General features: G+C 41.5%; 1 protein-coding gene across 41 annotated transcripts in view; it reads right to left on the reverse strand.

Annotated features, from left to right (window-relative positions):
• TSNARE1 (t-SNARE domain containing 1) overlaps positions 1–13,669 on the reverse strand; it is a 540,792-nt gene that overhangs the window by 186,562 nt on the left and 340,561 nt on the right. For all 41 annotated transcript variants that reach the window (XR_010470816.1, XM_065054562.1, XM_065054558.1 and 38 more), the window contains one exon: positions 11,516–11,588. Coding sequence is in view for 40 of the 41 variants with exons in the window: in XM_065054562.1 (XP_064910634.1) it covers positions 11,516–11,588 (73 nt within the window). In the remaining variant the exon portion in view is untranslated. The remainder of the gene's footprint in view (positions 1–11,515; positions 11,589–13,669) is intronic.

The raw sequence follows: 13,669 nt of genomic DNA on the forward strand, positions 1-13,669 counted from the left end.
AATGTGCTGAACACCTTGACAATCGCCTGATCAAAGTAACAGAACTTCCTCATGTATCTGATGTTTCTTAGTGCAGACCCTTCACTACTCAACACCTCTTCAAGGCTGATTGTCATCAGAAAATTAATCAGACCTGGGAGAGTTACAGGAGAAGTTTCTGAAAGACATCCTACTAAAACAAGAGTAATTTCTCTGTGCTCCTCTTGGGGCAGGGGGAAATCAGAGCAGGAGCTTAATTTAGTGTCCCTAAATGGCCCTCCAGAGGAAGCCCGCACTTTCCTCTGCCTTCTGGGGTGACTAAGGACATTTGTCTTCATTAGATAAAATTAAACACTGTGAACGCCCCCTTAGCTAATCATATGTTATGCACGATGTTTTACAAACACCATCTACGTTTTTCCTGGCCCGGGCTTCCACAAGTAGGATGGATGTGTGCTACATGTCCTGTATGATTTGATGTGATATTACAGGAGAAGGTTGGACCCTGGTGGCTCTGTTTCTGCTCACTTGTTCTCCTGACAGGGGAATATCAGCCTCAGAATAAGCAAATCTCCAATTTAAAATATCTTTTGTAGCAGCTTGTAATCCTGAGACACAGGGGGGGAAATAAAACAAATAAAATCCCATAGAAACAGCTCTAAAACTCTATAAAAAAGAGACATCAATATGTAACACAATTTAACTTGATGTTTCTGCTGATTAACAACAGGAAAGCTAGGGAAGGAAAGAGAATTTGGGTCAAATGACAAGGAAGTAAGTAATAAATCAATTACATTAAGAAGTGAATGATGAACATGTCACTCACAGCTGGGTCAGTGCATCTTTGCTGAATGCGAGTGATGGTTCAAACCTTCACTTTGCCCAGTTCCAGGCTCCCTGCCAAGATGCCTTGCTTGAGGATTGAAAGGCAAGAATTTCCAGAGAGGTGGTAGGATTTAGACAAACTGAAAAAACCTGCTGGAAGGGTTTGCCTTTTCCTTTCTCCTTTGGCTTGGGTATGAAGGGACAGTGACTCTCTTCCCAAATAAGGGCTACAAGAAAGCCCTTGAGGTGCTGGAGCGAGTTGAGAGAAGGGAACGGAGCTGGGGAAGGGGCTGGAGCACAAGTGTGATGGGAGCGGCTGAGGGACATGGGGCGTTCAGCCTGAAGAACAGGAGCTGAGGGGAGACCTTCTGATTTCTGAACTGCCTGAAAGGAGCTTGGAGCACGGAGGGGATTGGTGTCTTTTCCTAAGTAACAAGTGACAGGATGAGAGGAAATGGCCTCAAGTTGCACCAGAGGAGGTTTAGATTGGATATTAGGAAAAAAATTCTTAATGGAAAGGGTTGTCAGGCATCGGAACAGACTGGTCAGGGAAGTGGTGAAGTCACCATCCCTGGAGGGGTTGAACAGACACGTAGATGAGGTTCTCAGGAACATGGGTTAGTGTTGGGTTAATGGTTAGACTCAATGATCTTGAGGGTCTCTTCCAACCAAAATTATTCTATAATTCTATGATTCTATGATTCTATGATTCTAAGTGAGATAACCCAGGCCTGGGTTCAGTATTTTCCAAAGACCCTGAATCCCAAAACAATTTTCTGTCCTCAGTCTGTGATGAGATGTTTATGGTACGGTTTGAAAACAAACAAAAACCTTAAGGCCATGTGATCACCATTTTATTAAACTGAGGGACAGGGCTGCATCAAAGCAGATGGTGGTTGCAAACAAATGCACCAAGGAAACAGGAAAATACTTCTAATCTTCTGGTTAAAGTGAACTAGTGAAGGTGGGAGAGCTAACTAGGTTTTAGATGTAATTTGACATGATTTTATGACATGCTTGTCACACAGAGACAGAAATCATCATGACCCCAAGAGGTGTCTTTCAACCTTATCTATTTAGGTATTTTCTGAGATCAAGTTCTGCTAATGACCAACAGGTATCTTATATGTGAAATTACTGGAGTGACAGTGGGGTTTTTGTCCTAATGTATCAAGGAATAACCTCTATGACCTGAGTCATTATAGAGACAACAATGCATTGGTTTCACAAGGCAGTATTTTCAGTAAAACCGATTCAAAGACAGGAAAGTGAGCTCGTGAATGAAAATTTTAAAATGTTCTCACTTGGCAGTAACTAAAATGGGCCCCTTTAGGTTTCACAGTATGCTTTTCTTTTTAGCACTTTAATAAGCTCAACCCTCTTTTATCACTATAACTTCTGACTAAAAATAATCAATATAACATACTGAGAAGTACGCGCACAGATAATAAAAATGGAGTATTTTGGTAATGTATACAGGTTTATTTCCCATTAAAAGCCAAATTTGGGGTGAAATTGCTTTTGGCATAAAAAAGGGAATTTTGCTCATTCTAATTGCCATATACTTGGAGAATCGGAAGCGAGCTGAATTCCACAGACAAAAGACCCTCAGGCTCTCTATAGGCACAACTATGGATGTTCTGGGGAAGAAAAAAACTATGGCAGCTCTTGCGAAGTTTAAAATGGCTTAGGGTTGGTCATTTGCAAACTTCAATGTAAACATAACGTTATAAAATTCCGCACACGAGAGGATTTATAAAATAGTCTTTTCTGCATGCTGAACTAAGGCTAAATGAGTCACATTGGCTTAGATGGGTGCAGTGAAATACAATTTGCAGCTCCATGAGTCATCAAGAGCCATGGTTATTGCTTCCAACAAAAGGCAGATAACACCTAGATTTCTATTTGATTTTAGCAGAGCTCTAATTCTTCCACCACAACCCTCAGAGGTAAAGATTGAGGCACTGAACAACCACTCACACTAATTTTCCAGGCAGGCCTGCAAAGACTGTTTAAACTACCCTAAAATGTCATAACCAGCCCTTCCTGCTGATTTTCTTCAGCAAAGCCTTAGTCCGAATGAATAAAAGCGGCTATAAGGCAATGGCCGAACACCAGCATAAATTTACAACACTTCAGCTCCCGAGTGATTTATACTGTCCTTGAAATGCATCTTGGAAATGTCAAGTATCTGCTACATATGTATGTGTTGAGGAATGGTATCACCCTGCCAGAGGTATACCATGCCTGCCAGGATACATCTACCAAGGATTTAAAATTCAAACGTTGTCCTACGTACATCTATTGGAAAACAGTACATCCAACTGGGGAAGAAGGTACCTTGTATCATCTGCTCTGTGCTAAATGGCGGAGTGTAGAAATATTACCACTTTAGTGGATGCACAGCAATTTACTGTTCTTTCTTACAGAGAAGTGGTCTCAAATTATTGGTATTTACCATATGAAGAGTTTCCTGAAGGTACACAGTATGGCCTCTGCTCTCATTGCCTGGTGCACATTTTCATCTATCTACCTGAGTTATCCACAATTGCCACATGATGCTCTCATATGCCTTCGGGTAATCCAAGGCTCTATTTTTAATTCCACAAAATTTGCACATGGAATGATATAATATCACAGCAATAATCCCAATTCACTCTTTTTTTTTTTTCATTATTTTTCTGATTAAAAAATGTATTTCAACAGGACACTTTTTCTGTGTTTGGACACATCAGATTTTCTTCTTTTTCCAAAATAATCCCGAAAGTAATTTAAAGAGCAAAACAGCACTCAATCTAGCTTGCTTTGGGAAATTCTACCTACTCATGTGTAGCATGTTACTTCTTTTTCCTTGTGATGTAAACTTAACACCATTTATTTTTTTTTTTTTTTTTTAATGCTAGAAGACGTCACAGAATCACAGAGTGGTTGGGGTTAGAAGGGACCTCTGGAGATCATCCAGCCCAACCCACCTGCTAAAGCAGGTTCACCAGAGCAGATCACACAGGAATGTGTCCAGGCGTGTTTGAATGTCTCCAGAGAAGAAGACTCCACAACCTCTCTGGGCAGCCTGTTCCAGGCTCTGGCACCTTAAAGGAAAGAAATTTCTCCTCATATTCAGGTGGAACCTCCTGAGTCTCAGTATGTGCCCGTTGCCCCTCATCTCATCATTGGGCACCACTGAGAAGAGTCTGGTCCATCCTCTTGACACCCACCCTTGAGATATTTATAAATATTGATGAGATCTACTCTCAGCTTCTCTTCTCTGTCCAAGTTAAAGAAAGTATTATTTCAAACCACAGAAGGATATGTTTCTTTAAAATGGCAAAAAAGAAAGTTCAAGATAATTATATTTGTTTTTCCAAATCCAGCTGAGGAACTGACAGAGTTTAAATAAACACCTTAATTTCACTTGTATGCAGCATTTTTCAGAAGTCCACTTTTGTCTACAATTAATACAACACGAACCTTCCATCACACAGCTGATGGCATAAGCTATTGAGTCCTATAGCTCAGTCAACTGATGTGTCAGTCTGAGATTGTCACAGGAATAAAGGATGATGGGGGTGTTGATTCATAGAAATAAACATACTTTATTTCTGCTTGCTGTCTTGGAAAGATCATATATTTTACCTACAAAGCAAAGTCACCGATATTTGACCTCTTTTGCTTTACATGGCTTATTTGATTTTCTTAACCTACTCATGCCATGGCCTCTCAAACATAGTCTGTGGCAGCGTATAAAACCTCCCAGCAGGAATAAAACAACCACCTGGGCTGCTTCTGCCTTTATGACATTTACTGCTCGATTGCAGCATTACTAGAAATTGAGAACACAGCAGTTCCAACTGCCCAAAAATCACTTCAGATAAATAGGTGTGAGAAGAATCCTACTGGTGGCAATAAACCTCATAAAAGGAAGAGCCTTGTTTCTTGTACAAAATTAGCTGGCTCATTAGCTGCAAGTATACCAGCCCAATCACATTACGAGGGTCAAACACAGAACAGCCGACAAATCTTTAGGCATTAGTAAATTTGCAAGTGTACAGTCACCCATTATTCTTTCCCTTATAAACCAGCATGAGCTGTCTTACCAGCACCATCAGCACTAGAGCTAAATGTAAAAGTCCACATATGACAAGAGAAGACATGAAAGCTCACTCATAGGAAGCAGAAACAGGTAAGAAGAACAAAAGTTCATGCATACTTTTTCTACTGCCTATTATCTTAAGTAAGATGAGTTGGTCAGAGATCAGAGAATCATAGAACCATTTTGGTTGGAAGAGACCCTCGAGACCATTGAGTCCACATGGTTTGGTCAAACTGGCACCAAACCATGTCCTTAAGAACCTCATCTACGCGTCTTTTAAACACCTCCAGCGATGGTGACTCTACCACTGCCCTGGGCAGCCTGTTCCAATGCCTGACAACCCTTTCTTGTGAAGAAATTTTTCCTGATACTTAATATAAACCTCCCCTGGTGCAACTTGAGGCCATTTCCTCTTATCCTATCACTTGTTCCTTGGGAGAAGAGACCAACCCCCTCCATGCTCCAGCCTTCTTTCAGGCAGTTCAGAGATCAGAAGGTCTCCCCTCAGCTCCTGTTCTCCAGGCTGAACCCCTCAGGTCCCTTCAAGGGGCTCCCATCACACTTGTGCTCGAGCCCCTTTCCTAGCTCTGTTCCCTTCTCTCAACTCACTCCAGCACCTCAAGGGCTTTCTTGGTGTGGGGGGCCCAAAACTGACCCTAGGATTCGAGGTTTGGCCTCCCCAGTGCTCAGGACAGGGGGACAGTCACGTCTCTAGTCCTGCTGGCCACATTATTCCTGATACAAGCCTTTTTGGCCACCTGCGCACACGGTGGCTCATGTTCAGCCATTGTCATTCAACAGCCCCAGGTCCTTTTCCACTGGGCAGCTTTCACAGGCACTCTTCCCTGAGCCTGTAGTGCTGCCCGGGGTTGTTGTGATCCAGCTGCTGGACCTGGCACTTGGCCTTGTAGAACCTCATCATGGTAGCCCACATCTGACTCCAATATTTCAGTTGTAGCAGCAGTCATAAACCTGTGCCCAACACAAAACTGAGCACTTTACAGACTCTTCAGGGCTGTCTGAAGCCAAGGATGTGTAAAAAGTGACAGTAGAGGCCACCACTGCTGCAGTCCGGATAAACAGGGAGAGCAAGCCAGTGGTATACAAAACACCACGGTCTTAAAGTTGTTGCATACAAGGCAATGAAATGGTAGTAATACTATGCAATTCCAGAGCTGGGGTGGTTTACAATAAAGTTTCATTAGACTTTGATAACAAAAGAGCAAACTGATGACAGGATATATACCTAAAATGCACAAAGAAATTGGAGGTTTCTTGGGAAGTGGAACAGATTCTCACTTATGCAGAAATAACCCCGCGTATCCCTCCTGCTCTGTACTGACACATAACCCTATGTCTCAACAAGTGGCTGAAAGCAAGAGAGACAGGAGAAGATTTCCCACTTCATCAGGAACGAATAAGAACATAAACGCACTCATTCATATAACAACCTCCTCCGAGATCACTTAGGAAACTTAACCAAATGAGAGACTTTGCAGACCACATTCAACTGAATGTAGATTTTAAAGCTGTTACATTCAGGTATTCAGGGACTATTCTCAAGATGTGTTCATTTTCTGCAGATGTTCCAACCGAGACACATAACTCGGGAGAGTTTAGTTAAGGATCCAGTTGAATGATTTCTCAGCTCAGTTTTCCCCATCGTCTCTGAGAACAGACTCTTGGCTGTGGTGTTCAGGGAGCCAGACTGGAGGAGGACATGTGTGGAAGGGTGACTGTTGACAGCGTCTACATGTTAAACCAGCCTTCAGGTCAGAAAGGCAACGAGGATAAAAGAGACAACAAAGCTGAGCTGATTTCACAGGAAAAGAAAACCCCAAACCTAAAAACAAACAAAAAAACAAACAAACAAACAAACAAACACACACACAAACAACTCCCCACATTCAAAGTCTTCTAAAATAAGCAACACATTTGCATTCACACAAATGGATTTTACTCTGAAGAAGGTTTATTATTATTATCATTAGAAAATAAGTGACAATGTGGTGTGTCAGTGAACACCAGCACTACTTGAGGACTGAATATATTGACACCGAGTTCTTCTGAGACTGAAGGAAAGAACCAGCTGCCATGGTTATATTTATCTTGGCAGGTCTATGGACTCTAGCCTGACAGACACTATGTAGTTATATAGTTATGTTCTGTGATTACTGTATCAGTGAGTCAAAGCCCTTGAAGGCAAAACAAGCTAGTGGCCTAGGTTACCATTGAATCAACAAAAAGAGTCTTTTCACAGAATTTTACAGGAGTTCTTAGAAAAAGCATCCTATGCAGCTTGATCCCTGTGGGGTGCTGGTGAGGGGAAAGAGTGTGAGGAGGAGGGTACTAAGAGAATAATTTAATAATTGGCTGTGGAATTGGTGCTGACAACATTGGTTTGGGTTCTATAACCTTGGGACCCTGTTTGCAGATCAGCATCTGCTTGGGAGAGATGGGATCCGCCTCACTAGGCAGGGGAAAATTATTTTCATCAATAGGATGGCTGACCTCATATGGGGGGCTTTAAATTAGGAATGATGGAGGCAAGACAGGGTGACCAACAGTCCTGTGAGAGAGCAATGGACAGGACTGCTGAATAATGGGCATGGAGTGGTGTGGCAGGAAGGGTTCCAAAAGTCATCACAATTGGGCCTGGGCAGGGTCACTATAGAAGTTTCATGTAGGTAGCAAGGTGTCTACAAGGCAACCATGTGGACAAGTACTCCAAACCCTCTCCAGGAACATAACATGTTGGGTTGTCTCTCTAAAGTATACACACAGTATGGGGAACAAACATAAAGAGTTTGAAATTTGGGTGAAGTTGCAGGGCTATGATTTTGTTGAGATCACAAACACATGGTGGGATGGCTCCCATGACTGGAGTGTTGTATTGGAAGAATACAGGCTCTTTAGGAAGGACAGGAAGATGATGAGAAAGAGTTGCCCTTTATGTAAGAGAGCAGCTGAAGTGCATGGGGCTCTGCCTGTGGATAGGAGCTGATGGAGAGTTTATGGGTTAGGATTTAAAAGAGGACAGACAAAGTGGATGAGGCCCTCTATGGACAGATAGAAACAGCCTAACATCTGCAGGCTCTGGTCGTCATGGGGGACTTCTACCACCCCAATATCTGCTGGAGGGACAACACAGCAGGGCACAAATAATCCAGGAGGTTCTGGAGTGCATTGATGGTAACTTTGTGGACCTGATGTACCAATGGCAAGATCTTAAGGCTGCTAAAAGAGGGCCATCTCCACTGCTAAACTTTACTTTCATGGTAGTGGAAGGGTTGTTTAGCCAAAGCTTCGAAGGCAAGTATCAAGGACTCAGCACTATGAGAAGTAAATTATCTTGTGGGTGATTGCTAGAGCAACAGTCACTCCTTTCCATGATCATAGATGGACATTCAACAGTGCCTCAACAGCTTGAAACATTTCCAGTGTTTTATACTGAACAGTGCTATTTTACATGTTCAAGCTTGTTCTTTCATTTGATTTACTGGGACATACACACATAGTTCCATGAAATCAGTTTTATAGCTGGTGTTAGGGAGAATGGAATCCTTAAATCCCCAGTTCCTCTGTAGAAAGTGTCAACAACACAGCTGCCAGTATTTGTGTTAGTATCTGATGAAGACAAGTGCATATTTATCCACCTCTGTAGGTTTCTGTTTGTCTTGGAACAGAGAATAAAGGTGACCTGAATAATACAGTTACTGCTTTTGCTTCTTCTTGCCCACGGCAAAAGAAAATGCTGTTCTGTTTTTGTTTTAGAAGAGCTGTTTTTCCAACCTACCTGTGTATATAACCTTACTAGTTATGCCAATATAACATGCAAGATCTACATTCCTTGTCTAAAGGGCTCTAATTCAACTTTCACCCCTTACATCATTGCTTGCAGCTCCATCACACTTCTGAAAGCCAGAAGGAAAGACCCACATTGTTCTGAAAACATTTTACAGCTTTAAAAGAGTCCCATTTCTTTCTCTTTTGGACCGTTTTGGAACCAACCTTCTGCCAGTGTATCTATAACCTCCCCAGCTCCCTAAAATGGGAAGAAATCCCAAGATGACATACTAGCCATCTGTTTTAAGATATAAAGCAGTAGAGACAGAGGAATTAATTTACCTATCCTCTACCTCTTTGTCCAGACCAAATGTATGCAAATCCATCTTTACACAGTAAATCCCACTGGCTGGAAGAATCACACAGAATCACAGAATGGTTGGGGTTAGAAGGGACCTCTGGAGATCATCCAGTCCAACCCACCTGCTAAAGAAGGGTCACCAGAGCAAATCACACAGGAATGTGTCCAGGTGGGTTTTGAATGTCTCCAGAGGAGACTCCACAACCTCTTTGGATAGCCTGTTCCAGGTTCTGGCACCTCAAAGGAAAGAAGTTTCTCCTCATATTCAGATGGAACCTCCTGTGCCTATTTCCTCTCATACCATTGCTGGGCACACCTGAAGAGTCTGGTCCATCCTCTTGACATCCACTCTGGAGATATTTTTAAGCATTGATGAGATCCCCTCTCAGCTTCACTTCTCCAGGCTGAACAGCCCCAGCTCTCTCTGTCTCTCCTCATAAGAAAGATGCTCTAGGCCCCTCAGAAATATTTCATACATTTCCTCATTGCATGACAGAAATTGCGCTCTGCCCTAGAGAGTGTTATTAAGGAACTGGTCCATACACCAGAAAAAAAATACGTTTAGGTTTTTGTAAGAAGTATGGGTTATTCTGTCTGTGCCACGCAGAGACCAGATAAGCTCTTCCCATTAATTCCCCCCAGCTGAGGTCAACTGGAGAGTGGTTTGCTCTACAGCCCTGGGAGCATTTTGTCAAATGGCACATCTCACATTCCCCGCTTATATATTTTCCCTGTGTTTTCTACATAAGCACACACTGTGCTTTCATTTCGTGCATGTAAGAGGAATGCATTAAAAAAAAAACAAACTATAGCAAGTGCCAAGAGAACTCTCTCTTATCAACATTGTTTTTGAATTTTCACTTTGGGGGTTTCAAATCCCTTTGCCTCCTGATTCTTAATCTCACTTACTTCTGTGTAATATGAATGTCAAAAGATAAACACTGGGATCTTTCTGCAATCGGTCGGAAAGGTACCTTGACTGGCTGCCAGACTGAAAAAATACTCCTAAAGAAACTATTAAAAATCTGTAGTGAAACAGGAAGAAGAAAGAATGTGTCAGATATAAAAGCAACAAAACATTATGCTGGCTCAAAGACAAACTATCCTACTTAGTCTAACAGTTTCTCACAGGCAAGTTAATGCTGGAGTCACTTCTATGTATGAGCGACATCTTAAAATAATAAATATTGCCTTAAGAAATGGAGTTACAAGGATCTTGAAGCTAGCTGATGTATGCTGTCATGTCCCTCAAGGCATCACCATCTGATGTGCTTTCAGAAGACGAACCGGGCTCCAAAATTATCCACGTACAAAAATTAGCTTCCAAACTAGTATAAATAAATAAATAAATTTGGGGTTTAGATACCATCTCGGGTTTTTTCTGCACCTGTGAACCCGAGTGGTGTTTCTGTATGGGATGCAGTGTGAAAGGAGGTATCTTATGCTAATGGAAACTTGCAAAGGTGTGAGTTTAGCAAAGAAATCCAGAGAGATTAGTAAACAGCAGAGAAGAGTTTCTTCTTTTATGATGCCTTAGGACTTGATCCAGCTCCCAGGAGCTCCAGTGAGAACTCCAGGTTAGAAATATCTCCACGAATCTTGTGTTTCTCTGGAGTTTAAGTCCCTCAACGTGGCTTCAGGATGTTTAGCTCTCAAATTTGGAAGTAGACAGCTGCTTCTGAAGCACTGCATCATGTTATCATACATATACACAATGAGAGATGGATAAAAAACAAAGTCTGATTGTTCTCAGCTGCATCAGAAGATAGCAGTGGCAAAGACAAGAGTCAGAAGACATTTTAAAGGAGCAGATCTACTGTTTCTTGTCCCTCTATTCACAAAAATTGGTGGCTGTCAGTGATGGGCTGCCCTTCAAGGTAAAACCAGGGGTTACTCATCTATTTTTCCAAGTTTTCTCCATCATGTTCCTAGCCACTGGTAGCTGGAGAGCAAGAGAAGGTCAACTAATTTGCAGAAGTTACAGACTATGCATGTAGGCATATCATGGTGTTTGGCTACTGTAAATTTAATCAGACACACCCTGCAATGTGGAAAGAAAATTCCATTTAAGAAAAGCAAGCTGCCTAATTTTCTCCACCACCATAAATAATCATGACAATAATTGCTACCACTATTGGTTTTTAATGACAGTTCCAGGTAGAAAGGAAGAATTGGATCCTTTTCCAGTTAATGTTATATATTCTCCAGCTTCCTTTTTACAATCAAAGGAAATGGATTAATCTCACAAAGAATTCTATTTTATGCCAAATATACCAGCTAACTATCCTTAACATCAGAACCTTATTGCACCGGGAAGCTTGTCAGATCAAAATATCACTGGATATACAAAGTGCCCAAAGCACAGGGAAAATAATCACAGCATCAACAAACAGCTGCTCATGAGGGAACACACAACATCACACTGGAGTGGTGCAGGAGGGTAATAAAGCCCATAATTTAACAGTGATACCTACCTATTGTGTCTCCTTGCTCATGCACCATGGAGGCCAGGTCTTTAATGATCTGGTTCACATCCAACATGTCACTCTGGAAAGACAGAAAGTCTGACATTAATGATGAATGGATAATACGCAAGCACAAAAGGCATGTTACACAGTCAAGCTTTGCAAAGCAAAAAAAAAACTAAAACAAAAACAAGAAACAAAAATCACAGAAAACCTCGCCTGTGTAGAATTAAAAGCAAAGGTTATTATGCCTCCATAGTAAATCAAAAATCCCCTTAAACAATGCCATGGTTTGCTGGATCTAAGTCAGCCAGTTGACTCACACTTTCTATAAGAAACAAGTAGAATAATCATATTAAATGGTTGCTTTTCGGAATTGTGGACGACTAAGAGAGAGAAAAAAATAACAGCAGCAAAACCTTTTCTTTCTACAAAATTTATTTTTGATGTAGGCCATGAATCCCAGAGTGCAGATTCTTACATAGAAAAAGTATGTCTTTCAGCATAGCATCCATCTGACAAAATACTACTTGTAAAACTGATGGAGACATCAGAGAATCATAGAATAGTTTGGATTGGAAGGGACCTTAAATATCAACTAGTTCCAACCCCCACACCATGAGCAGCGACACCTTCCACTAGACCATGTTGCTCAATGTCCCATCCAACCTGATCTTGAACACTTCCAGGAATGGGGCATCCACAGCTTCTCTGGGCAGTCTGTTCAAGTGCCTCACTACCCTCATTGTGAAGAATTTATTTCTTATATCTAATCTAAATCTATCCTCTTTCAGTTTAAAGCCATCACCCTTTGTCCTGTTACTACATGTCCCAGTAAGAAGTCTATCTCCAGCTTTCTTGTAGGTCCCCTTTAGCTACTGGAAGGCTGATATAAGGTCTCCCTGGAGCCTACTCTTCTCCAGGTTGAACAGCACCAACTCTCTCAGCCTATCCTTATTCCAGCCCTCTGACCATCTTCATGGCCTCCTCTGGACCCTCTCCAACAGGTCCATGTCCTTCTTATGTTGGGAGCCCCAGAGCTGGACACAGGATTCCAGATGGGGTCTCACCAGAGAGGAACAGAGAGACAATCACCTTCCTCGATCTGCTTGTCAAAACCCCACTGAATCTGAAATCTCATTGGTAAGGTAAAAAGGAAAGATCTATTTGATGAATGGTTTGATTTATACATTTTCAATTGTGTGTATATATATATGTAAAATAGATTGAGCACTGGAATTTTCCTAGTTAAAACACAGAAAATTCCCAGTGAGTTTTGCTTCCCTCATTTCTGAACTCTTACCATACACAAGAGCAAATGTGAGGATATGCTGACTTCATGTGACGTTGCCTCTTATAAAAAGAAGTAATCTGGCAATAATAGGCATAATAACATAGATACTGCTGAATGCACTACCAGTAAGGCAACATTAGTGGAACAAAAAAAAAGACAATCAAATAGGATGTATTTTGTAAGCTGTACAAATCCCAGAATCCCAGCAACACTGAGGTTAACAGGAACCGCTGGAAATCATTTAGTCCAAGACCCCTGCTCAAAGCAGTCAATTAAAGAGTGTTGCTCAGGGCCTTGTCCCCTTGGTTTTGTGTATTTCCATGGATGGAGACTCCACAGACTGTCCGACCAACAGTGTGTCCATGTACCTCTTGGACTGGGGAACCCAGCACTAGATGCTTTCTGCAGTGCTGAAATAACTTCCTAACAATCTACTTCTCCTCAGGCTAGTTGCAGAGAAATTAATATATCTGCTTGAGTCCTGTTGCAACTCTTGTCCATCATGCAAAAAGGTCTGATTGCTTCTTAAAGACCTCAGCATATTTACTGATAAATTTAGAAGATGGTGGATAATGAATCTACACCCTTCTACTGAAGTTTGTTATGAGAATATAAGTGGAATAACATTTAATGACATAATGCAATAGAATCACATTAATTCACACTGAAGCCTGAGAGTCCCATTGTGAATTCTAGAATGTAGAATGTACCAAATTGTTGAATAACTGAAGAAGCAGGAAAAACAAAAGGTTTAAAAAGCTGTGAGAAATCATAATAAACCAAAAAGAAACAAAGCCCCCCCCAACCAAAGGCTGGGTAATTCATCACAAAATGCACTTCATTCACTCACTTGTCAAACATAATGAAGC

The sequence above is a fragment of the Columba livia genome, chromosome 2 (genome assembly GCF_036013475.1).
Source record: "Columba livia isolate bColLiv1 breed racing homer chromosome 2, bColLiv1.pat.W.v2, whole genome shotgun sequence".
Taxonomy (NCBI): domain Eukaryota; kingdom Metazoa; phylum Chordata; class Aves; order Columbiformes; family Columbidae; genus Columba; species Columba livia.